We start from the raw sequence: 27863 nt of genomic DNA, 5'->3' as shown, positions 1-27863 counted from the left end.
CGTTGCAACTGCTCCATACATCAATTCTATCAAATCGAGATGTCCATTTGTTCATGTCCGAAAATATCTTCCACCAATTACGTCACTTATGTGTCAAAGGCAACTCTTATTTTGATGTAAAAGTGACGCATTCTTTATAGAACGCGCTAAACGAATTCACGAATTCGTCTTGCAGAATATAATTATGTCACGTATTTCAGAGCAATGCAGGGCCCCACCGATTTCACATCACACGATCTTCGAAATCAGTAGGGTAAATGATTCACAGAGTCAAAATGCCATCTTCTTTATCGTTTTATAAGAGGTGTTTTTCATTCACGTCTCTCGACCTCGATGATATCGAAGGATATGTCATGTACCCTGTCTTCTTCTCCTGGTTGTCGTCGTCGACTGGGACCTCGACGGCGAGGTGGATGCACGTCTTGCCGATGTCGCTCTTGGGTTTGGTGTCTGGATCGACTTTGCGATTGAAATAACGCTGACAGCCGAGGAGCTGTGGAAAAAAGAGAAGGGAGAAAATAAGATATCATTTTCAAGAGATTTGTTTTGTTTTATATTACTTTGTATTATGTTTTGAATGGAAATGAAATAAAAGAATTGAATTGAAGATATCGTATCAAATCCGATTACAGAGATCACAGTGGCGTATCGAGGGTCACGGCATGGGGGGCACCAGAAAAAAAAGAGTCACTCAGTGAGCGCGCGAAGCGCGGTCGTTGCGAGGTATACTGACATAATAGAGGCATTTCAAGGACAGTGCTATCCCATTACATTTTTCTTCCTTTCTCCCTCTTTTTCTCCTTTTCCCCGTTTTTTTTTGCCAGCCGATTGGGGGGGGGGCACGAGCCCCCCATGCCCCCCTAGTTACGCCACTGAGAAATCATCGATTTTGTATCATTAATTAGAATTATGGCTACTTGTTTTGGAAGGTATAAATTTTCCCAGTATTCCCAATAAAAGAGTTATGCATCACTATCAATTGCGTCTTTCATGGGTCATGGTATTTAACGATTTTAAGATAGGCCGAGGCCTATACATTTTGCTAAAGCATTTTAAATCTATTGATGAACATCTGCTAGGGAAACAAAAAATCAATGGCAATCAAATTAGGAAGGCATAAAAATGGCAATTCGTTTTTGATGAGAGTCTCAAAAGAGGAGAGCTACAAAATGATAAAGATTTGTAACAATTTCGCCGATTGTTTTTATTAAAAAAAAAACATTCCCTTCATCTTCAGTTTCCATAGCTAATCTTGGAAACTCCTTATCATAATTTCAAAAATACGAGAAAATTTCATTTCAAGTCAATACCGTAATAAGTCCGCGCTGGAATTTCCGACTCATGAAGGCGTAGACGACGAAATTGAGCGCGCTTCCAGCGTAGGCGATGAGGCACGCAGTGACTTCCATGGTCGCCTTCTGACCCGCTGTCATCGGCGTGGTGTACTTGAGGAGGCGGCTGATGAGGGAGGGTAACCAAGAAATGACGAAGATGACTAGGACGACGATCACCATACGAAGTGTCTTGTCCGTGCGAGCTGGAGAACGAGAGTGAAATTAAAGATAATTTACAGATTCCAGCATGGGTGCAGCTAATAATGTTTTTTCTTCTTCTCTGTCTGCTTTCTGCATGTATTCGACTCAATCTTATTATACAGTGTGATCCATCGATTGTAGTGTCCTCAGTTATTGTTTTGTTCAAATTAAGGTTGAGGTAATAAAGAAAAATATTACGGGGTCCACCCCCCCCCCCACCCTCGCCATCCCAAGACATATACACTGGACATTAAACTTCTTCGAAAAGAAAACTGTAATAATAATGGCGTATTTTCTTCTGTTTCAAATTCTATATTATTATTGTTATATTTCATACACTGTTAAAAAACCCGTGATTTTACAAAAAATAAACAGAAGATTTTGCAGAAAGCAATAACAGAATCATTCTGTAAATTCATAAAACAGGAATTTTTCTGCAATTTAACATAACAGGTCTGTTAAAAAAAGGGGAAAAGGGTGTTTTATTCAAGGAAATTTGTAAGATTCCATACACCAAATACCAAATTCCTGTAAGATTACGCAATTCAATAAGATTACAGATGATCTCGAGACTGCTGCAGGAACTTCTTTTATTTTAAGGATAAATTTTCTAAGTGTAGTTTGTTTTATTACTTCCATCCCATCGTCACACGTCATAGTAAGATATAGAAAGACGAGATAATAATAAAATAGACAGTAAGTGGGGACAGAAGGAGCATAGGGAAGAAATAAAAAATGGAAATGAGAAAGGAAAGAAAGAGCGGAAGGAAAATAGAAGAGAAAGTCAAATGAAATTCGAGCAAGGACCTACGCGGACTTTTGGTGGTCTTTCTAATTCCCGCCTCGCTGGCTTTCCTCACCCTCGACGCAGCCTGCCTGGCTACCCGGACGATCCGGTAGTAGCAGGCGACCATGAACACGAGGGGGACGACGAAGAAGACGGCCAGGACGGCGAACTCGTACTTCTGAGGTATGAAGAAGATGGTGACGGCTGCTGCACTCGATATCAACCAGATGACCACGAGGACCTGCAAGGAGGTGCAAGAGGAAAGGCTATTCAGAAATCTACGTAAAGGCTTTCTAATGTCTACGAATGATTTTGACCCGAATCGATTCGACTATTCTCAATATAATAAAAAAATAATAATTTGAAAATTGATATCGTTTTCAGAATAAAAAAATAGTTCATTTAGTTGAAAGTTTGCAAGATGGGTATCACTCTGGCAAAATGGCGTAAAGTTTCTTCTATTCCAGATGAGCTGGTGACGATATATCTGGGTTCAAATCAGCGGTGTATACTTGGGGCTTGGGGCGCGCTCCCCCTAAGAAAACCCTCTCAACCAAAAAGAAAATGAAAACGGAAATACACGGAAAGAGAGAAGGTGAATTATGTCCAAATTTTTAACAAAATTTTGTTATAAAAATGTCGAAAGTTTTGCTACCTTGTTTCGCTCGCTTTTTTTATTCTTGGGCCCGATATAATAAGCCATATCTAGCTCCCTCAAAATTTTGGCACATTTAATACGCTACTAGTTCAAATAAATCACAGGTTGTCGCTACCCTCCTTTTTATAGGGAGGAACTTTAGGGAGTCGACTGCCCTCTGACGCCATTTTCAGTGAAATGTCAGTGTTTCTTAAAATAAACACAGGGCAAGTGCCACTCACACCAATGAGACCAATCCATGGTTTATCATGCAAACTGACGTATTATCTTGGATCCATCTGTGGTCGGTTAAGCCGGTCTGACTGAGGCGTTAGGAATGGCATTCTCACCTGTTTTGAGCGCTGGATGTTTAGTCTCCTAGACATAGGGTGTATGACAGCATCGTGTCTGTCTAGAGCGATGGCAGATAGACTCAGGATTGAAGCAACGGATGAAAAATAGAACATGACCTGCTCCACCTGCAGAAAAGCATAGAAAAGACAAACAATGTCGTCATATTTGGAAAGGGTACACAGCAAAAACTGTGGTGTTAACCGCACGGGTGTACATAGAGGACCACACCAGTTATTTTACACCGGTGTTAAATTGGTAGTGTTAGTTTTACACCTATAGGTGTTATTACAACACCTTTGGTTGTTACATTTACACGCTTTGGTTTTATGTTTAATCTATAGGGTGTAATTTTAACACCTCAGGTTGTGGCCCTCTATTAACACCAATTGGTGTCAGTTTTAACACCGCAGTTTTTACAGTGTACATATTTTACGTATCATCAATCCACAATTTGCCACTCTCCACCCATATGTTAAATCATCGTAATAGTGATAATGACGGCGAGAATAAAGACAGACCACCTGATTCGTCCGCATGACGAATTAAAATCTAGTTAAGACTTGTTATAATAAACTTATGCACAATTTCTACAACGAGCTTATTACCAGTCATTCAGATCAAATGGTTTCAGTAGTAGACCATGGTTTTTGTAACAAAATTTATGAAACGAGCCCCAGCTGTAAACTCAAGAAAGATATTATAGTCAAATTGATTTCTCTTTACAAATAGCATGTTGCTGCGATGGCTGATAAAAAATCATAATCCAATATGAATGCGCTCTGTACAAGGACATCATCATGATAATAGCGTAATGTTTCTTCATGAAAAAAAGAGAATGTTTCTTACAATGTATGAGACACCAGTATGTCCCTGTTGAACGGTGATGCCGACGATGATGAGTGGAGTACATATCACACAAACAAATACATCAGCTATGGCAAGGGAGAGGAGGAATAATTCTGTAACCGTTCGATCTGAAAGGAGAAACCCCGGGGAGAAACATATAATTAAGAAAATTATTATTTCTTAATGGTGAAACAATATCATTTTTTTCGGTGGCTCTCTCGAAAAGCGGTTTTCATGCACTGAAGAGACCACACTTTCTAAAGACAACGTGTAAAAATATATTATAACATGTACCACTGCATGGTTATATCATTCACTCTTAGAAAAAAAGGGTTCTTATAGAGTTCTGTAACTTGTCCCGTATTTGGAACTTATAAAGGTTCCATAAAAAGTTCTAAATTACCTTAAACATCCACTTCGGAACCTTCTTTATCAAACCATTTAAGGTTCTTCAGCACGTATATAATTTGTTGAGAACCCCTTTTTCTCGAGGGTTCCAAATACGGAAAAGGGGGTCCAACTGGCACATTTTTATGAGTGTTTTTGTTCTGTTACACCGATTTTTTTTTATCTGACTGCTAAGAAAGCACGAATGCATGTGAGCAAGCAACCAGGGGACCAACGGCTTAAGGTCCTCTCCGAGGTACCTGGTAATGAGGATAAATGCCTTACCAAGGAGCACTTGGGAATCGAACCCGGGTCACCGAAATCCGAAACCCTCGCTCTACCGACTGAGGTATCGCGCCTCCCTTGATTTGCATTCGCTGTCATCATCACATTCGTCCTCGAAGTTTAGTTAGTTATTGAGCTATGCAAAACACCTCTACACATATTCTTCGTCTAAAATGGATTATCAGCTGGTTTGTACATTAATTTTCACTCTATTAAAAGTGCATGTGATATTGGACATATTGCTGAATCATATTCCCACTAAAAAAAGAGAAGGCCAGGGCTACATATAAAATATGTTGATACGGAAACTGCTGTAATTACCTGTATTAGCCGTTTTGCATTTATAGCAGAAACAAAGTAGCACATTCAGCCAAATTACTTTTTAAAATCCATTATATTGCTATTTTTCCGTAGGTTATTCCGCGAAAATTTGGTTTGATTACTTTCATTCAAAATGTTGTCACTTTCGTTCATAATCATGATAATTATATCTATAAAATAATTATCCCTTGTATACTGGTTGTGTTATGCTTATCTTTGATAATCTTCTTTAATCCTCCTGTGACATTAAATATACCAAACATTCTATGGATGAAAAAATATCATTTTATTCAAATAAAACGTTCCAACGATGTAATCGTATAGAGTCTCGATGGCAAACTTCGTTGAGTCGTTGGGCATCCGTAAATCTACCCCGCAAATACATATTTTTAAATATAAAACTGATGCGGGTTTGGCTCGATGGCAAACTTCGTTGAGTCGTTGGGCATCCGTAAATCTCCCCCGCAAATACATATTTTTAAATATAAAATGGCATTGTGACTTTTTGAATGGAAACTTTGCAATGATTTCGCTCACAAACAATGACATAGCGAGCTGTCTTTAGCATGTTTAGGATTTTCGAAATAAGGTAGGATACAATTAATTAATCAATGCTACATTTCATTCTATAAGACTTTATTCTTAGATTTCCAAATTACATTGTTGTAGTATAAACTGATAATTAATTGTTGACCATTGTCCAGCGTACCGGATCCTTTTTTATTTTCTATAAGTAGATCAACTTTGCAATTAAAAGTGATATTCCTTTTCAACATCTTGTTATATCTAATACATATTGCACAGTGGTTTCGCTATTGAACTTACTATTTATAAAATTTTATGACCTGTTCGTTCTATATTACATTATACAATCGAAAGTACTGTAATTAGTCTTATGTCCTATTTGTTATTTCTTTTTGTTTACCTGTAATGATTCGTCATCATAAAGCGATCAGATTTGATTTCTAATTGGAGATGATTTAGTTCAAGCACTTCTTCAATTGATGGTCATTACACGGATACAGAGAGAGAGAGGGAGAGAGAGAGAGAAGGAGAGAGAGAGGAGAAAGACTGGAGAGAAGGGGAGGCAGTTAAAGAGGAGTTGAATATGTGTGAGATCTGGGCCCTGTTGTACAAAGAGTTACGATTGATCCGATCAATCGTAACTCTGGATATCCATTAGGGTCATAATTTTTTTCTACGAAAAATTTTCCTTTATGCAAAGAGAAGCGCAAGTGAATTTTCAAGAAAACAATGAATCCATGAATATACATCACAGCTAGAAAATATTGTGAACAAACATGCGTAATAGATGTTGACGTTGCTGGCCGTCCATAGTCGCGATTGATCGGATCAATCGTATCTCTTTGTACAACAGGGCCCAGATATCTCCTTGATGAGATTGCATTTTCATTTTTTTAATTATACCGTTACTCCCACGATCTTTCCTTCATGTCCTTTTGTCCCGTATTTGAAACCTTCTAAGAAGGTGAAACGGGTTCTAAACAGTCTGTTAGAATCAATTTTGGGGTTACACAAGGAACCCTTTATACACCCTTTATATTTATTGATATCCTTTGTATTTTATTTAGGTTTTTTATGCAACCAATGGATACAAGCGATTGCAAAAATAATCAAAATATACACACTGGTACCAGTGCCGATGGGCACTTTGTCCGTTCTCTAAAATTACAAATAAGAATAACCGGAAAAGTATATAAGAAACAAAAAACGAGGTGTATTTCCTCTTGACGTCTCTCTATTTGACTTGAACTATATTCTGGTCAGCAATGCATTGGTAACAGCTCGTAAGCAGGTAGTAATTAAATAATAATTTATTCCGCATCGTTTGAGAATAAACACAACCGCTCTCGTTGCAGAGTTCAAATCGATTCAGTTTTCGACCCTCTCTTTAGAAAACCTGAAAGTAAACGTAGGCAGGTATTTCTAAAAGTCATCCTAAATATGGACTGAATACCGATTAATCGAATTAGATAATCAATATTGATTAGGGAGAAATGGGAGTAAAGGGTCAGTTGTTTGAAGTGACTCAACCTTATTTTGACCGGAATTTGAAGCAGGATATCGATTTCCCGTTTGCGTATAGGGCTGATGATTGCTTTAATTAGCCTGTAATATAAACAGTCAGAAAATTATTGGAATAATAACTTAACAATAGTAATTCCAACGTAACCCTAACCATAGCCTAGTCCCGTCTTTTATTTCATATACTTGTTGTTTTAATTAGATAAAAAAGTTTCACGATTTCAGTGATTTTTTTTTTCATTTCAGATGGGATTGGCGCTAGAAGCACCAATCATTTTTTTAAAATACCATACATGAGTGTGTATGTGTGTGCGGTGTTTGTACATGTATGTATATGACTTAATTACAAAAAATAATACAAAGAGTGATTTTCATACCCTCATACCACGATTCCCCTTACTCACCGCAGGGGCGTGTTTCATGGGCGGAAATCTGCCCCCAAAGGTAGCGAGGACAAGGGCTTGGAAAATTTGGCAAGCCCCCCCCCCCAAAAAAAAAAGGTTTTCACCCAAAATGTAAGGTTATTTAGTCCAAAACACATGTATTATTTCGATTATGAAGTGATGTAGTTTTCTCCATCATAAAAGATAAAAAGTAGTAGGGGGACATTTGATATTGTGTCCCCTTACTAGTTTTGGTAGGGGGTGCGTCCCCCTGTCCCCTCTGGGATTTCCATCCATGGCCTGTTTAAAGAAGCAAATACTCAGTGATATGTCACAAACAGGGGCCCGTTGCAGAAAGAGTTGTGGTTAAACGCAAGCCAAAAAGTCAATCACAAGTCCCAAATGCGCGCTGTTGATTGGTTGAGAATCAAGTTGCGCATGATTTTTAGAGTTGCGTTTGATTGCAACTCTTTCTGCAACGGGCCCCAGATGTATAAGCTACTGGAAATCCTTGCAACTGATTGGATCATATCAAATAAGTCAGTTAAAATAAATGAAAAAAAAATCTCTTCATGAAAACTGCCCTGACCAACAGCACCACCGGGCTTTGCGCATGCGCACATATCACGTCAACTTTTATCAAGATATAATGCAAAGTGACATTATGTGTACGACGAAATATCTGAGTGTTTATTGTTACGCTCAAAATAATGACTTGTACCTTAATCATGCATTACATGAATATGGCATTGGAAGAATGAAATAAAAATGCGAACGCATGTATGCGTTTGTGTGAGCGCTGGTGAAAATAAGCGGTATTTATATTAATGCATTTCACGTATCGGCGGATGATACACAACATGTAAAAAATTGATCTAGATTATTTTTGGATATTTTGATCAATCAGAAAAATGGTTCGGGACCTTCAAAAGTACAATAGAACTTCGCTTGAAGTGTTTTTGAGGTGTCAAGAGGTAGGGAATCTCAAGATACACGCCGAGCTGACAGAAGTATTAAATCTCGGTGGTATTATGATTATGCCATCGATCAGACTTCATGGCTGTTACCATGACAACCGCCCAAATCCTCACATTTTCAAGACAGTGGTACAAAACTGAAATCACATTTATGCCTTTGCCCCAGATATTGAGATGTATTCGATAGAAAGTAGTGCCAAGTTTAAACAATGTTCGAAGGTCCGTAACGATTATTGTAAAATGTTACAGTCAAACCAACGAAATCGATCCAAATTGATCGATTGTAATGTCATTAATAATAACCAATAGCGTATAATAGCGTTGATCGGTCTGGAATCGATAGCGCGGGTGTGACTGACGCAAGAATGACGTACCAGCATAAGCTAATGTTCGTTGTCGTCTGATATTCAAACATTTAATAGGCATTGCGTGACATTTCTATTCCATTAAACATTTATGCTAAATGCTTAGCTAGACCTACTCTTGCATCGATTTTTTTAATATATAAATTCATGGTCTTTTCTCTATTGAAATCCTAGCGGCTTCGTCATGCGTCGGATAAAGGCTGCTAGGTTCACACCAACGCCGCTTTGATGGCGCTTTAAAGCGGCGTGCAAAGCGGCGGCAAAGCGTAACAAAGCTTCATTAAAGCGTAAAGACCGTAATAGAGCATGAGAAAGCTTTGAGCAATTCGGGACATTCGGCAAGAGCGCCAAATTTTTTTAAACTGTTTAAAAATTTGAGGCGATCTGTCACGGATTGAGAAAAGCGGGGAGAGCGTATTAAAGCTTATCAAAGCGTCACAAAGCTTAACAAAGTCGTAGGAAAGCTTAACAGAGTTTAAGAGAGCTTGGTTCAAAGCGGTGACCCCACTTTTGATACTTTGCCCATAGGCCCTACAGTTAAGGATTCGTTCAGCCTGATTTTTACCGCTTACAGACCTTTGCAAGAAGTACTTATAACACAAAAACCACTGAATGTGATTTTGGTATTTTTGGATCAGTTACTAAATGAAGAGTTGGTCTTTTCAATGAAACAAAAAATAAAGAAAAAAACGACCAGAAGTGTATCGGGCATTTTTTAATGGGACACCCTGTATAAAACATAATAAAATAGAAAAGGCAATAGAAGAAAAAATAAATAAATAGAAAAACTCTGTTTAAAACTCCAAGTTTTCCACAATGTTTTTTTTTTTAATTATATTTCATTTTTTAATTCTATAATGTTTTATATTTTATTTCCCTTGTTTTATTTTCTCTTTTACAATAAGGGTTATTTATCTCACATGTTAAATTGATTTTTCTTACTAATTTTTTAATTTGTAAGAAATTAATTTGTAATAATTTAACAAAAAAAATGCTGATTTTTCATGGGTAAGAAATCAATTAAGTCTGTATTTATATTTTTACAAGCAGATGAAATACATAACATCAATAATAATAATTGCATCTTCACAAGTACGCACAATATAAAATTATTTGAAAACTTGTATTAAAAATAAACGAAGTTTGCATATGGGAGTATGTTCTTATTTCTAGACACAAAAGTCTTTATCTTCATCATTTGCTTCTAACGATATCTGAGCCACTCCTTTCTTGACTCAATCAGGAAGTACCACGCCAGCCATTCTTTGTTGCCAGTCAACAGCACCCACTGGAGAGTATTCTCTGAGATTATCTCTCTGATGTCTGGCATCCACATTGGCGAGGTTTCCCCTTGCAGGTGGTTGCGGAACATCTTCCCAGTGAGGTCCACTTCCACCTCTCCTGGCCCCTAGTGCGAAGCTGTGCTCTTCATCTTCGTGGTCCACCGCATTGGCTGCCAGCGCCACCCTCTTCCTCAGCAGGTTGTGGAGCACCACAGCAGTCTCCACCAACTCTGTGACGTTATCTACCTTCTGTTCCAGTATTCCCAACAGGCACCGGAACCTGTTGGTCATGATGCCAAAGGCATTCTCCACCACTCTTTCCCCCTTAAGATCCTGTACTTGCAGATCCTCTGTTTATCTGTCATCCCTCTTCTGCTGTATGGCTTCATCATGTAGCTCTTCGGGCAAAAGCATCGTCACCTAGGATGAAGTAAGGAATATCAAGATGATTTTCTCCAGGGAGGGGGCATGATGGGGGAAGCCCTATGGACCCCATCTCCTAGGCATTCGAAAAGCTCAGAGTCAGACATGTGTCATCTACCTCCCAGCTCAATCCAGATGAACTGTACTCTGCATCTACCAATGCCAGCAGTGGTATAGAGAAGAAGCCCTTATAGTTGTAGTAGAGACTGTCTGTGATTGCTGGCTTCTTAATGGCTGTGTGCTTTCCATCCAAGGTACCAATTGCATGGGGGATATTCCATCTCTGTTCAAACTGCTGGGCAAGGGTGCTCCATGCTTAATGGGTGGTAGGTATGTTGGAGACCTCATCTTTATACGCCTCTACAATGGCCCTGTACACTCCTGGAATCAACTCTGATATGGTTGAGATACCACATCTGAAATCATATGCCAGTGATCTATAGTTGTCCCCAGTGGCCAGATGTCTCAAGGTGATTGCCAGGCCAGCGGACAAAGGGTGCCTGTAGTTAGTCTCTTGCTTCCGGATGACTGGTGGAACTCTCGCAGGGATCTCATCGAACACCTCAGGGATTACTCTGGTGAAAATTGTGAAGGCAACAGGGTCCTCTAACCGCGGTTGTGTGTCTAAGAGAATATTGTACTGGCCATGCTGCTGTCTTCTTTCTTCAGTGAGCCATAGCCTGGTCCAGCAGCACCTGATGAATGGTATTCTCCCTCTTGCTGGTAGTTCAATCTCCTCTTGTCTTTGCTGTTCTTTCTCTCTCCTCTGCCCCGAGGGCTATGATGTAGTTATATAGCACGGAAACAAAGGTCATGTCTACATCATAAGATGGTTCATAGTCTGGTTCATATTGAACTTCCATATCTTGTTCTTCTGCCAAAGATGTAATGATTTCGTGTATCGATCTGCTGCATCTTTATATACTCTGGATCAGAGGCGGGATGCAATCAGAATCTCGAATTTTGTCATTGCGTAACAGAGCTTGACAGACCCTACCAATGCACAAGAGATTTTGATAATCGTATCAAAGCGTCATTTAAAGCGTGATAAGCGCATCAAAGCTTATCAAAGAGTAAAAAAGCATATCAAAGCGTGATTTAAAGCGTAATAAATCCTGATCAATCGGCATAGCGTGAGAAGCCGTAGCGATTCGGGATATAATTTGTCGCACAAAGCGGGAACGAACTTCGTATCAGAGCGTATCAGAGCTTATCAGAGCATAACATATCTGATGAGATCGTGAGATTTTTTTAAAAGTAAAAAAAAATGACGCCGAATTGATCGCCGGTCTAAAGCGCGGCATTCGCCGTTGGTGTGAACTATGAGCTTCGGCATAATTTCATTTTCTGTAAATTCGTGCACGATACAACTACAATAACTACATGATTAATTTGATTTGTGGACATCAGAGTTTGACGTTATCAGTTTATGTAATATCTAAGGTTTCATCATTGTGTCGGTTTAATTTCTTATCTACTCTTATTTGCTCATGAGACGTCGACAATCACATTTAATCTTATTCGAATGAGACAAAACTTAATCGCAACTTTGAGGTCTTTAAAAAATATATAAATGGGTGGCAAGGGGCAAATCGCCCCTTAAAAATGTCGAGGGTGAAAAAAATTATTAATCAGGGTGCAAAACGTTATTTTCAAATAAAGAGGCTTTACTAGGAGGAAATCATAATTTGTAAACATATTTTCGGCATTACTCCTATGTATTAAGATCGCATGCTCGATCTTCAATGAAAATCATAAGTCAGAAAAAAATTGGGACCAGTGGGATTCGAACCTGCCATCTACTCCTTTCCGCGGGAAGCGACTTAAGCACCAGGCTATTCTGGTTCACGGCTAAATCATGATGAACTGGAATTCAAATACCCTCGATCCCTTCTTTCTGACTCATTAATATGCATAATATGCAAATGCACTCCACTGTAGACAATAGATAGTAAATGAAGAGGCTTTAATAGGAGGAAATTATAATTTGTAAACAAATTTTAGGCATTACTCCTATGTATTAAGATCGCATGCTCGATCTTTGTTGAAAATTAGAAGTCAGAAAAAAAGAAGAGGATCGAGGTTCGAATCCCACTGATTCCAATTTTTTCTGACTTATGATTATGATTTTCATTAAAGATCGAGCATGCATGCGATCTTAATACATAGGAGTAATGCCGAAAAAATTGTTTACAAATTAACGTTATTTTCATTGACTTTTTCCCTATCCGTTCAGCCCTTTGTGTCTTCTGATTTCAGAACACTGTTGTGATTTTTGATCAATCAGAGAAGGAAATATTATTTTGGAATTCTATTTGGTTGCACCTCTCTCTGCATATTTAACAGACCTGGCCCCTGTCTTTCAAAGAGTTACGATTGATCCAATCAATCGTAACTCTATGGAAATCCATAAGTACAATAATTTTTTCTCCAGGACATTGGCAAAATGTCCTTTGTAAACAAAGGAGAACACACCAAATTGTCAAGAAATCAATTAATTTATGGATATACTTTCATATCTAGAACATACATGCATTTTGATTTTGCTGGCTTTCCATAGTTGCGTTTGATCCGATCATTCACGACTATGGACGACCAGCGACTTCAACTTCTATCATCATTATATAAAGCATGTTTGATCAAAATATTTTCTAACTATGATGTATTTTCATGCATTCAATCTTTTCTTAAAATTCACTGCGCTTCTCGTTATTTACAAAGGACATTGTGCACATTTCCTATAGAAAAAATTATGACACTGATGGATTTCCATAGAGTTACGATTGATTGGATCAATCGTAACTCTTTGTAAGACAGGGCCCTGGGCTCCGTCTTATAAAGGTTAGCGATTGATCGATAATTTGAAAGAACAGTTCTGATTGGTTCTTAGCCAGTCTACTGATCAAAATGCGCATGCAACGATGAATTTGATTGGCCATTTCATCATTTACTGGTTCTTTGCTTACCATTGTGATACTGGGCTCAGATTATTGGTTTGGTTGTTTGTTTTTGCAATGAGTGTTTTAAGAGTCAAAAGATCAATTTTCAAAATGTTCTTCTGCAGATACATGTACGTATTTATTCAGAAACCTGAGATTATCTTTGTGTCCTTTTGTTTCTTTTTGCTACCGTGTTTTGTTACATTGCACAGTTTTTCTTATTTATTGCGTGTGTAAGGATTTCATTTAAATGTTTGTGAATTTCAAACTGCAATCCGATCACAGTGTTTTAATAAAACTTTAAATTTGAAAGAAACTTATTTGGCCAAAATATTGAATTTCATACTGCCAACTTTGTTTATTTTATATCACTTCTTTTGAGAATTTAGAAGTTTTAACAAAGATTGCCATAAATAATGTAGTAGAGCTTGATATAAAAAATAATCTACCAGTGTTGTAGTGCCTTGATGCTCGGCCTTGGCCTTAAGGCGCCTTAAGGCCTATTTTTTCAAAGCCTTGGCCTTGAACATTCAGGCCTTGGCCTTGAGAGGGCCTTGGCCTTGAGGATTTTGAGCCTTGAAATTTCAAGGCATTTTCAAGGCATTTTGTATTTTGTACTTTTCATTTGTTTTATACAAGTAATTATAAATGTTTCAATTGTTCTGTACATCTAATGACACTAAATACTACCAGTCAGCAGCAGCAGAAGCAGTATGTGTACTTAGCAGTGCCATCAATTGCAATTATCATCACATAATTATGTAACAAAGAGAAGTGATGAAAATTAATATTATTTATTGGTAATATGACGTAATCATGACTAATAAGGATAATGACAATATCAATAATAATGATAATAATTACGATTAGGATTATAGTCAGTGGCGTAACTACAGGGGGGCATGGGGGCACGTGCCCCCCCCCCATCGGCTGACTAAAAAAAGGAGGAAAAGAGGGAGAAAGGAAGAGAAACGTAGTGGGAAAGACAATGTTCATTATAATGTTATAATTATGTTATGTTACATTACATAAGAAACATTTTTTTCATATAAATGAAACATAATTTGCTCAGGGCATGTCTTCATTGTTCCTGGTGCTCCCATTGTCTGTTTACCGAGATATATAATCCTGTTATACTAAAACCTCCCGTTTTCAAGTCAATATACACCAAACTACCAAATATATTTCCTCGCACTTCGAGTTATTCTTTTACATGTACAAAAGTATGCTTCTTTTTCATGAATACTGTAAGTGATTGTCCCATTTTAAGGTCTTAATATAAAACATTTCCTGTCCGTGCTTACGTTCGCAGTAGTGGATTGGTGAAAGATGTCTGCTCTCCATCAATTCCTAGAATGAGTCCTTAAAATGTTCCTTTTTCTGTTTTCTGATCTGAATATCAAAAATTTTCAGCTCGCGCTTCGCGCTCGCATCATTTGGTTAGTGAACTATGTAAGTCCTTGAATTCCTACAAACAAGCCTTAAAATGCCCCTCTTCAGGTCTGAATTTCCTAAATTTTCAGCTCGCGCTTCACGCTCGCAAGATTTGATTAGTGAGATGGGTATGTTAATTGTTAATCATGATTACAAGTGCTTTATGTGCATGTTTAGATGTAATTCTAACAAAATCAGCAAGCGCTTATTGGCACTCCCATTAGATGACTATGGTGAGATGTGTATAATCTTAATAGATAAAAGATTCCTAAAATATAGTCCTTAAAATCTTCCTGTTTGGGGTCAATATCTACAAAAATTTCAGTTCGCGCTTCGCGCTCGCATTATTTAACGAGACAGGTACGTATCATGATTACAAAAGATTGATTGTAATGTCCCTTTTTAGGTTTGAATATAAAAAATTTTAAGCTCGCGCTTCGCGCTCGCATTATTTTACTAGTGAGATACATGTCCGTTTATTGGCACTGTCCTTATAAAAATATCTCTATTAGTTCAGAATACCTGGCAACTGGGAGCGCTTTGCGCGCTCACTAGGCAATTCCAAGTTTTTGCTGGTGCCCCCCAATGCCGTGACCCACGGTACGCCACTGATTATAGTGATTTTATGACAGGAATAATTCTGACAGATCTGACTACAATTTTGACAACAATTTTCATACTCTAAAAATAGCTTACTCTAAAGAATGATAACAAGGTTGATTTCTATTCCATTAGGTTTTCCTTCTATTATTTTCTTTGACCAACAAAAATGTTTTAAGTCTTAATGATATTCTGAAAAGATTCGGTAAACTTGAACACAAACTTCAATTTCGTCATTTCCAAATGGGCTATGGCATCAATGGCATGATGAGCCAAAAATTTTGAGGGGCCAAGCATGGCATACAGAGCAAAATTTTAGGTTTCAAAATCAACAAATTTTGGATTGTGCTTGCATAAATTATTGTTAAGTAAGGTTCGCATTCAATTTACACAAAAAAATGCTTAGAATGTCTAGTTTTTAGATCGGAATATTACAAATTTTTGAGCTCGCGCTTTGCGCTTGCATTTTTTTGATTGGTGAGTTATGTATCCTATTTATGAGTCACTAAATGCAGTCCAGAACAGCTTCCTTTTCTGGTCACTAAAAATTTCCGCTTGTGTTTTGTGCTCGCGTTAATTTGTTTAGTAAGATGCACACCTTTTTCATGATTACAAAAACAGCTCAAAATATTTAAATTTCATTTCTTATTACAACGTCTCGCAAGGATGCCCTTTTAACAGTGATTGGCACCATTAAATTGACCCAAAATCGAGTTTTACAACTTCAAAATTGATTTTTTTTCAAAACCACTTGCTCGCTATGCTTTCTATAGCGGGAAATTAAAGCCTAAATCAAAATATCTGTCTTATCAATTAGAAATCACTTAAAAAAGCTTTGCTGAACTGCACCAAAATTCTCATTTTGACTTATACTGTAAGTGCATTTTTGGCTTTGACCTCCCCCCCAAAAAAATACATTCTGCCTCCCCTGTCCCAGGTAGAGGAGAAAGACATGTTGAGAATGGGCATGCCATGATCAGATCACCTTGGTAATAATAATTATTGCAATGTGAATCGCCTAGAACAATAATGAATTGTACAAATGTAACTATATGTTTATTTTAATTTGATGTCTAAATCTACATGATCTATCATAAAATTATTTTCGTTTTAAATGTACAAGGGTTAAAATTTTTGCTCACTCACACCTTTTATACATTTGGTCCTGTGTGTCATGTATGCCGCCTAAGCATTGTTGTCCTTTTTTTCCATATATTGTACAATTGAAATGCCTTGGCCTTGGCCTTGAGGTTTTCAGGCCTTGGGTTTCCATGCCTTGGCCTCAGCCTTGGTTATTGAAGCCTTGGCCTTGGGTATTAAAGCCTTGGCCTTAGCCTTGGAGGTTTGAGCCTTGACTACAACACTGTAATCTACTAGTATTATGCTTTTGATATTTTTTTTTTCGAAGAAAACAATATTGGATTACTCTCTGTATCATACAAAGTAATTTTTTTAAAGTTCACTAATAACATTTTAAATCTGCATTTTATTTATTTATTTTTTCTTAAGTATTAATTTGATAACATTGTTTTTTCCATTCCTATTACGATAGTTGTTAATTTATATAGAAGTATTGTAATTACATGTTGAATTTATTGCTATTTTGTGTTATTCCATGTAGACACCAGCCAATGTGGAGAACCTCTCGACAGAATTTTCAATTCTTTTAGGTGATCCCCAATCATTGGCTGGTGCTCAATTTTACATTTCTGTTGTAATGTTTCTATTGCTGTCATGTTTTCTTGCCTGGAAATGAAATAAATAAATAAATAAATCTTTTTGCGATTCAGTGCTCTATTGGTAAAGTTTATAATTATTTTTTTTATTCACGCTTACCTGCTCTCATTCTGGAAATGACGGCGATGACGAGTGCGTTACCGACCGTCCCGACCACGAGGATGATTGCGGCGATGAGGGCGAGGACGACCTGCACACAAAAGTTCATTGTCGGTTCCGGTTCTGCCACCGGTTCCGATGAAATCTCAGCAAACGGCTCGCCAGACAACATACCGGTTATCCACGGCTCCGGCTCCATGCTACCCATGATCGTCTCCGGTTCGGGCTCGGGTTCGGATTCCGGTTCGGGCTCCGGCTCGGAATATGGTTCCGCAGTAGCATTAAGCGTTGCCATGGCGACAGAATACATTATTGATGTAGTCGTCATTTTGATAGGCTGTTGTCTTCCTCTGAATATTCCCTAAAGTTTCTGTTGTAAAACCAAGATAGTGAGTGATGAGATGGGTGATAAAAGAAGAATAAGAATCAACTCTGCATTGATTTAAAAACGAATTAAACCTTTGAAACAAAATAGCTTGTGTGAAAACAGAAAAATCAAAGAAACAGGTCAATGAAATTTGAGAAAAATCGGACAAATAATGAGAAACATATGAGCATATGGATATTGCGATCATTAATGCTATGGAGATTCTCAAATTGGCAATGCAGCAAAGATGTGTGATGTCACTTGTGAACAACTCTCCCCATTACTTTAGTATGTATTTCACTTTAATTGCCTCTTTTATCACATCTATCAATTGATCATGTATTCTTTCTATAGGAGGGCATGTAATACAGATTTGTAAAGAATTAATCATGGATAAAGAGTTTGTATCACCATAAGAAAAAACAAAAGATACATATTGAGGGTATTTCATAGTCCATCAAAGGGAAAGTTGTTCACATGTGACGTCACACATCCTTGTCGCATTGCCAATGGGAGGATCTCATAACATCAGTGATTGCAATATTCAAATGTTCATAAATTTCTCATTATTTGTCCGATTTGTTCAAACTTTCTTTGTTCTTACTCTTTGATTTTTCTGTTTCGACACAAGCCTACTTGTTCCAAAAGTTTAATTCTTCTTAATGTTCATTAAATACTTCTTGTGCTTTAAGTAGTTACTACTTTGGCATTTACCTGAGTCGTGAACCTTGCAGATTATTTGTCCCTCGTCACGGGGGATAAATAATGATAGAGGAATTAGTAGTACGAAACATAACGGCGAAATAAGGGAAGAGTTCGGATATCAAACAATAATTGATCACTGGCTGCAATTAAGCACGCAACGGATGTAATAATTGATAATGTAAATATCTATTACGTGTGGTTCACGCAAACTTGTACACAAACGAACGTGTTTAATGAATCACTTTGATGCCCTAGTCATTATTTTTTGTTCCCTTTCCTACTCTGTTACTTTCACCTTCGTATTTTAATCCATCAATTGTGTCAATGTTTTCTTAATTTTATTTTCTCTTTAATTCGAATCTTTAAGACTGGTGTAATTATGTGAATTAGAAGGGCATGATATACATGTTTTTTTCATACCTTTAAAAAAAGAATAATATAATCATAAATGATTATTGAATATCCATCATCCTTCCTCCTCCCCTCCCCACTCTCTCTCTCTGAAGAATAAGTTCTCACTGACTTAGCTTTTCTGGAGAGAAGAAAAGTGCTAAAAACCGAGACTAAAGAAAATGTCTATACATTCAAACAAACAATCCTGATTTTGACGAGGTCCAAATAATTAATTAATTAAGTAATTATAATTCGGTATCAGTGTGGGCGGCAGTCTCTAAATTGTATGAAAAATTATAATAATTTTGAACTTTTATCATTGGATGCAAGTGGTAAACATAATATATCTTATTTTGTTATAATTGGTATTTCTGGGGAGGAGAAAAGGTGCAAGAAAATACAAAAACTTTTTTTAATGACAACATTCAAACAAGCAATGTCGATTTTACCAACGGTTGCATAATCACGCCATTGGTGTGAAATATACATAATTATAATTAGAACCTTCTATCACTGGATGAAAGTGGTAAACGTAATAAAGATCTTATCCTTGTTGAATTCAGAAAAGTAAACTTTACATAGCTTTCATTCTTATAACTTATAATGATTTCAAAAGTCAAATCTATGATACGTTACAGTCGACCCAGGCGCGATGGATAGACACTGCATGAATTAATTCTTTGAAAATGTCAAAACGGGGTAATATAATATTTGTGGAGTGCGATGAGCGTCATGCAGCAGGGCAGGCGGAACCAGGGGAGGGGAGCCGCTGGCGCTCCTGTCCTATCTTTTTTCAATATACCTGTACAAAAATGTGCAAATTTCCATATACTTATTACAATTTGTGCATGTTTAGCACACCCTACCCCTCACTTTAAAAAAACGTGACAAATAAACTATGTTATCGACCCTATTATCTATAAATATAAACAAGGGTTGAAAAACAACTTACTGAAAAACCTTTAGAATTCAAATTACAATCTATGTGGTTTTTTAATTATGATTGATGTTACTGTTATCATTATTGTCATTATTATTATTATTTTCGTTATTATTATTATCATTACTATTATAATTATTATTCTTCTTATTATTCATATTCATATTCATTTTCATATTATTATTAATAATATTATTTTTTTTTTATTTAACTATTATTATCATTATTATTATCATCAATATTATTATTATTGATTAGTATTATCTCATCATGTTTCGCGAAATAGTATAGTAGAATAGTAGTTTGAGTACATGTATTCCATTTATCACACAGTGCAAAGAGAAAATAAGAATTCAACAAAAGATCGATGTACCGGTAACGAGAAGGTGGACATTTCCACTGTTTACACCTTATCGATTGCGGTTTCGGATATATCGGAAAGTTGAAGGTGGTACGATATAAAAGATCAAACTGACCGCCCCGGATACTACGCTCATTCATTGCGATACGATTGACAGTAACGATATATCAGACAAACGTTGTTCGTCAGGGGAATAGCCACGATAAGGGGCCCGTTTCATAAAAGACTTGCAACTGTTGTAACTTTGCCATAATGGCAACTACCATGGTAACAGGGCTCAGCAGCCTATAAGCATCAAGGTTGCCACGGTAGTTGCCAATATGGCAAAGTTACAACAGTTTCAAATCCTTTATAAAGCCCCAGAAGTGTCATGTGTCATGACCGTATGCAGGAATTTATTCGAAGGGGGGGGGGCTAGATCCATCGTTAGAATACTTGAAACATTTTTAAATTACATTACAGTAACATCACAGTAACATTAGGTTATTACATAACAGAGGGAGCAAATTGACCAAGCAACTTACGATTTTTTGTTACCGAAAATTATATAAATATGGCAAATTTTATGTATATTCCATATAGAAGAATCATTCAAAGGTCAATTCGAGGGACGGGGAGGGGAATTGCCCCCTGTCTGTCACCAGAGAGAGAGAAAAAAGAGAGGATTTGCGCGGTAAAAAAAGATTGACGGTTCGGTAATGTTAATGATCATGATTTCTTGATTTATTGACGGATGACAAAAGTAAAAGCGCTGCTCATCGATTCTGAATCTTAAATTCAGCTGCATTTTATTGTATATTAAATTTGAATACCACCTGTAGCCCCCGATGTAGAAAAAACATCGATGTTGCTATATTCAAACTTGGACCTACTTTGGGATTTATGCCAAAAAAAGACATTCGTCCACAAACGGAAATTATGATCGAAACTACATTTTGCTCCCTTTGCTTATCCCTAACAAGAATTCCACACTAAAATTTAGCCACACAACCTTGATCTATATAATAATAATACAATACATTTCCCTTTTCCACGCTGTTATGTCATAATATGCGTAAAACCAATCCAGAGTTTAAAAAAACGGATCTAATATCTGAAATGTACTACTGTTATGATTTGCCAGTTAACCTGCATGGGGGGGGGGGTAAACAATCTTCCTGTTTCTCCCTGGGCAGACAGATGTACATTCACGCAAATATTCTACTAATTATGTATAAAGGCTTGTCCCAATGGAATGACGTCTAAAGTACTTTACGGGTGTACGCACAATATCCACTCCCTGGGGAGTATCGCAGCGATGAGCAGTTAAGACAATATAACTGCTAAACCAACGACTGTTAGCCCTATACTCTTAAAAAATAGTTGGGCAAAAATGCCCAACTTTAAACCAGCCCTGGGCCACATATTATCCACACAAATTACTACCATGACTCTTGGTTAAAATCTGTCCAAATTGGGTAAAAAACTAATAATTGGGTAATACATTTACTCAATTGGAAAATAATTGCCAAGAATATTAAAATTTTTAAACCAACACACATTCCCAACACAGTGGACAGTATGTTGCCCAACGTTTGAAATATGTACCTATCATGAACTCGGGTTTAGTCTAAACCATGGTTTAAGCTTTTTTGGTTAAATTTGATACATTGATCGCAAATTCTAAAACAGTTCTAACAGCACAGATTCAACTTGTCAGTCCGTTCAATCATAACTGCCTGTGGAAAATATTTTAACAGTAAAAATAAAGATAATGTGACATTTCTTTCTTTTCATAATCTTAGCACATAATATATCAGACCATGACCGAAGTTAAACTGGATAGACTTCAGACAGAAAACGGTCAGTTGATGTTCGCACCCTTCCCAATTTGAGAAATGTGTCAATAGGAGTAGAAAAAATAATGAAGAATCTCTTGAGAAAATTTAGGAAAATAAATAAAAGGAGCCCCCCCCCCAAAAAAAGGGGGGGGCAACTAACCCATGTTTCAGCGCGCCCTTCACCTTTAAAACTTCAAAATCTGCAAATAGATCCACTGTAACTCTGACATTTCGCGAAACTGTCCGGCGCAATCTTAGACCCTCAATAATTTTATCATGATCGATCGGGCGTCAAATGAAGTGGAGTCAAAAAGGGGTCCTGTGAAATTGTGATGGTCAGCTGAGTTCATATGTCGTTAAATAGAAATATAGATATGTAACCAATGTAAAATATGAGAAAACTAGTGAAAATAGAAATCTTGGTAACATTTCGTTCACGGGGAAATTAAAGTTATAATTCGCTATACCGGTAATACATAACTGGAAATTTAGCTAATACTGATCACGAATTACTACATTTCTATATTATTTGTGTTTCATTTATTTTGCCAACCACTCAACCAAAATCGTTCTTATTACTTTGTGGTTTGATATGAAATTATCTTTATTGCCTGAATATTCTCGAGACGAATATGTTTTGTATTTTTTTTTTCATTAATGTTCGCTCACATTCGATCGCGTGAGCGCTCTTCCTTGGAAGTTATTTAGTATATGAAATCTTATCGAAGATTGCATTTATGACTACTATATAATTCCAGTATGAGAAAAGGAGTAATGACAAAAGAGTAATGGAAATATGGCTTTGCTCAAAATTAAATTAAATAAGTACCACTCATGAAAAGACTTAGTAATAGAAATTGGTTTTTGCGAGGTCATATCGTGCATAATCAATGTTGATTATTTCACGTGTGTTGGCGCGTGCTGGAGGTAATACATTATATTGAGGTGTTTTTGATAAATATTTGATAGAAATAGACATGTTTTAGCGTATGTTGTGGGCGAAATGAGAAAAAATCATTATCTGAACAAGAGCGTCTCAATCTCTTCAATTTTCATGAAAATACATTAAAGGGACAAAAGAGAAGGAAGAGAGGAACAGAAACGAATGAATGGATAGATATATAGTATAGATAGATAGACAGATAGATAGATAGGTTAGGATAGATAGATAGAAATATAGATAGATAGATAGATAGATTAGATAGATAGATAGACAGACAGACAGACAGACAGACAGACAGACAGACAGATAGATAGATAGATAGATAGATAGATAGATAGATAGATAGATAGATAGATAGATAGATAGATAGATAGGATAGATAGATAGATAAATTGATAGATAGATAGATTGATAGATTGATTGATAGATAGATAGAAAGATAGATTAGATAGGATAGATAGATAGATAGATAGATAGATAGTTAGATAGATAGATAGATAGATAGATAAATAGATAGATAGATAGACAGGCCGTCTTCATGTACCAGGGTATTGTGCGTCTATCCAAGATTACCCCATACACACTACATTTACTAATAACCCCGTACCGGTAACTAATAGGAACTGTTGAAATGATTAATATCTGTCGATCAAATTATATCAGACCTTCATAACCAGAACCAAATCAATTAATGATTATTTTTTCCGTGAAAGTCGCGTGCCTCGATTTGGACAATGACATTAGTTTTCATGAGTTCGACTCAAACTAAAGAAGAATAAAAAGTTCATGAATCACTATGATTACCACAACAGGTGCCCGTTTCCAGAGGGAGATGCAATCGAACACAACTTAATTTTCAACCTATCAGAAGCACGCATTATGGAATTACGATTGATTTTTTTGTCGATTTCAAACGCAACTCTTTGTGTAAAGGGTCCCAGGGACAAATAATAATAATGATGATGATGATAATGATGATGATGATGATGATGATGGTGATAATGCTGCTGCTGCTGCTGCTGATGATGATGATAGTGATGATGATTTCAGCGAGGTGAGCCTGAGAGCATGCAGGGGCAGCTGTCACCTATATCATTTTCTGGACCTACTTTCTATTGTAAATTTACTTAAACTTTCGTCTTAAGTGAAGTGAATATTAATTTCCTCAATTACAATTACGATATGAATGTTATAATAAAGGATATCTTTAGCGAATTGGGAGGGGACAAATGAAAAAAAAACAAACACCGTGGTCCGAGGACGACAGATTAGCAGTCGATTGGATTCGATGTTTTTTTTATATATATTTTTTCATAATAATTTGTTATGTTTGGGCTCAAAAGCTATACCATTATTGTAATAGAAGAAAGTAGAGGTGGATCTCCATCAATCATCAAAGTCCATAATGAAATCCGTATCAGCATTCAAATTCGCGTGAGAGCGATTAACTTTCGGCCCGTATTCTCCTTACATATAGATTAATATTTCAAACGAATGGGTGTCACAAAGTGAGCGCGGTTAGCGAGAGAATTATTGTACAAAGTGATTGCGAAATGGTGGAAAGCAAAATAGGCCCAATAATGTAATAGTCTCGTAAGCTCAGGTGATTAAATAATTATTACGTAACAAAGCCAGTCAATATTCTGCTTGAGGACATTTGTATTGTCGGAGCTTTACTTTCGGTAATGAAATTACTAATTTTCGTCTGTCATTCATTTGAAAAATACCTTTCGTTCGATCAACACTACATTCATCAAAACAAGTGGAAACACTAACAAAGCGCTATTTCCGGCATACTACATAACCTTTTTCAGCTAATTTGTAACATGAATATAATGGGGCAGAATTTAATTCTGCATAATGAACATAATTCGCAGCATTTTAGTTTGAGAAGGGTGGGAGATAAAGTGGTTCTAAATCGACAACCAGTGTCGACAAGGCCAACTCGGTTCTAAAATGCACACTATTAATCCAATTTGTTCTCTTTAATGCCACTATCACATAGGGGCCTGGAAGGTTTTTTCTGGAAGGATTTTGAACAACAAAATGACAAGCTAAAAATAGAATGGTTTTCACTCCGGAATGAAGGTGATTTGGTCAGAATAAACTTGACAAGCAAACGAAAGGGAATTTGCACGAAAACGTAGGTGATTCGATCACTTTTTTTGCTATACAGTTTAGCATATACCAACCTGATTTCCAGGGGGCAATGCCTATGGTTATATACATACACACCACCCCCAGAAAACTCTTGGGGGTCGTTTTCACAACCCTCAGCACCCCTGCTTCCAAAAAGCCTTGCTGTCACACCAACTGAGCGATATGATATCCCATCGAAAACAACGCATTATTGCTTTGATCGTTTTGGAGTCGGTTTTATTGGTATGTGTGTATTAGAGTTAAAAACACAAATGTAACAAATCAGTCAGTGAAAATCATTCTATTTTTGGCTTGTCATTTTGATGTTCAAACTTCTCCCAGGAAACCCTTCCAGGGGAGCGTTTCATCAATATTTTCATCCGACAAGTTGTCAGATCTGACATCTTTCCATGATTTTGATTGGCTGAGAGGCGCTGTTCCTATGGTAACTGTCGGATAAAATTGGACTTGTCGGACAAGACGTCCGACAAGTCCTTTCATGAAAGACCCCAGGCCTCTGTTTGATAGTGGCCTCAAAGAGAACAAATTGATTGGATTATTCGTGCATTGATATTATCTAAATGTACATACTATTATCATTCAGGTGGAATATTGATGATGTTTTTTTTTATAAACACGGATCACAGAACTACGAGTAATATTAAGGCCACCGCACACCTTACGACTGTTCGCGATCCGATTTTTAAACAAATCGCATTTTACTCATTTTCTGAAAATGTGAGTGGAACATATCGTTTTATTTGAGGTCAAAATTAATTGAAAGAATACTAATATAACGATTTTGAAAGATTACAAGCTTTTATTTTGAAGTAAAGGCCAAATTAGTTCCAAATAATAGCCAGTCGTATGCTATGACGTCAATACGACTAAAAACGAAATTTGCTTTTATTCTAGGATGATAGCATAATCACAGATTTGAACACTGATAGGTATTCGTACGATGATTTAGAACATTACACAGTAAGATATTCCAATTCTCAATATTATCATCACTTTCTTCTACATTTTATTCTGAAATCGGGTCGCAGACCAATCGTAAAATTAGTGTGCGGTCGCATCTGCATGGTTCTCTTGCATGCTAAAGTTGACACAATAAAGAATGAAAATTACAAGAATAAGAAAACAACACCATAAAAGTCTCACGACGTATTCCCGCAATATCTAGTTTTTCTTGTTATAAAAGAGCCTCCTACTTTGTGCACATTGGGGAAATTATTTTAAAAGGGCATGATTTTAATTTGACGGAAAGTAAAAAAAAAATGCATTATTTAAGCAAGTCACCTAAAATTGACCCATTCAAAGTGGAGAAATGAATCACTTTGCTTTTTGTATATGATTTAGGGCAGAACAAGATGACACCCAGTGACATTTATAGAAACATAATTCAGGTATATATAGAATGCTGATAAATTGTACTTTCAAGAATTCCATAATTTTTGATTGGACAATGTTTTAACCGATCAAGAAATTAGGAGTTCATTTTTATTGGTAAATCCTGGCGTATCATTGTTGCCCGTGTCCTACAAAATCATATTCCTCTTTTGCTTTATAATTGAGAATGGTTTGAAACTTACCGTATTTTGTATTCTTCACAAGATTCAATTTCTATATAATCGACATCATTTCAAATTTGTATACATTAATATCCAAATATTATGAATTGATATTCATTTTACAGTTTGGTATGGTAGAAGCAACAGTGCATAGAACAATATAGCAACAGATAAAAATAAATGAATAGTTTAAACAAATTGATCGAATAATAATCAGATAATGAACATTTTAGAATTCGTGATTTTATTTTTTTATCTATTTATCTTATTTACCTTTTTTTTTGGGGGGGGTGTTCTGTAATTATCCGTTAAAATCAGAGGAAAAATACTTGATTTAAATTCAAATCGAGTTTCAATCAAACACATTAGGCTTTTTTAAATATCAAATGTTTCGAAAGTGAGTTTATTAATGATAAAAAACGCGAAAATAGGTAAACAGATCAATTCAAATGAAACTGGCCAAAAAGTGAATTAAATAGTTAATTGAAAAAAAAGAAGAAAATCAAATTATACAGGAAATGTGCACTATAAGCAACAACTATATTTCATGGATTAAAAAAATATGTTGAAAAGGGGATTAAATCCGATAATTGTCCGTTTAATTCTCATTTCTATGATTTATTTCTACATAACTACATTAAACCGGCAGGCATAAAAATAACATTTTTTTTAGACGGACCGAGCAATAGTTTTCGTATCCATCAAAATCTGACTATACCTCAAAGTTTTAGATCAAATTGCATAATTATTTCGGTCACTACTTCACAAACTACAAGCCAGCATATTAATATCAAACGTTGGCAAAAAAAAAGATAATTGAATGAATTGAAAACTTACCCCAGTAATATTAGCTATTCTAAATGATGAGTTTCTTGAGAAGCATGCCAGATTTTATCTCAGACAAAGTGGCAGTTCAGAATTAAATATTCGCTGAATATCAGATCACTTTGATCATGATCGCAAGTTGGGATACTACTAGGCCATCAAACTTCCGAAATTAACTCACAGTGAAGCGATTATCAGGCTTATATAAAATGTAATATCTCCGGCACAGACGGCCAAACTCACTCCTGTTTGTCGAAGCGGGCGTTGATCGATATGTGCGAAATGCGTTAAATTTTATGTATCTGAAAACGCGCGTTTCTTTTTTTTTCTCGCGATGTCATCACTTTGCGTTTGTCTT

General features: G+C 36.5%; 1 protein-coding gene across 1 annotated transcript; it reads right to left on the bottom strand.

The window, feature by feature from the left end:
* LOC121405598 (galanin receptor type 1-like) lies at positions 1 to 27749 on the bottom strand. Its single transcript, XM_041596528.1, has 7 exons — positions 27518 to 27749; positions 17439 to 17808; positions 4160 to 4287; positions 3310 to 3438; positions 2347 to 2563; positions 1311 to 1537; positions 1 to 493 (listed from the first exon to the last, which is right to left on the bottom strand). The coding sequence occupies exons 2-7, from the start codon at positions 17764 to 17766 to the stop codon at positions 296 to 298; spliced, it is 1227 nt and encodes a 408-aa protein (XP_041452462.1). The 5' UTR covers positions 17767 to 17808; positions 27518 to 27749; the 3' UTR covers positions 1 to 295.
* Between the last annotated feature and the right edge of the window lie 114 nt (positions 27750 to 27863).

The sequence above is a fragment of the Lytechinus variegatus genome, chromosome 18 (assembly GCF_018143015.1).
Source record: "Lytechinus variegatus isolate NC3 chromosome 18, Lvar_3.0, whole genome shotgun sequence".
Classification (NCBI taxonomy): domain Eukaryota; kingdom Metazoa; phylum Echinodermata; class Echinoidea; order Temnopleuroida; family Toxopneustidae; genus Lytechinus; species Lytechinus variegatus.
This window is presented reverse-complemented; position numbering and strand designations above follow the sequence as displayed.

Excerpts from the sequence above, each read along its gene's own strand:
- LOC121405598 (XM_041596528.1), bottom strand. The coding sequence starts at position 17,766 with ATGACGACTACATCAATAATGTATTCTGTCGCCATGGCAACGCTTAAT. Across the intron at positions 4,288-17,438 it reads CATTTCCAGAATGAGAGCAG|ATCGAACGGTTACAGAATTA; the intron begins GTAAGCGTGAAT and ends TTCTCCTTTCAG. Across the intron at positions 494-1,310 it reads TCCAGCGCGGACTTATTACG|CTCCTCGGCTGTCAGCGTTA; the intron begins GTATTGACTTGA and ends TTTTTTCCACAG.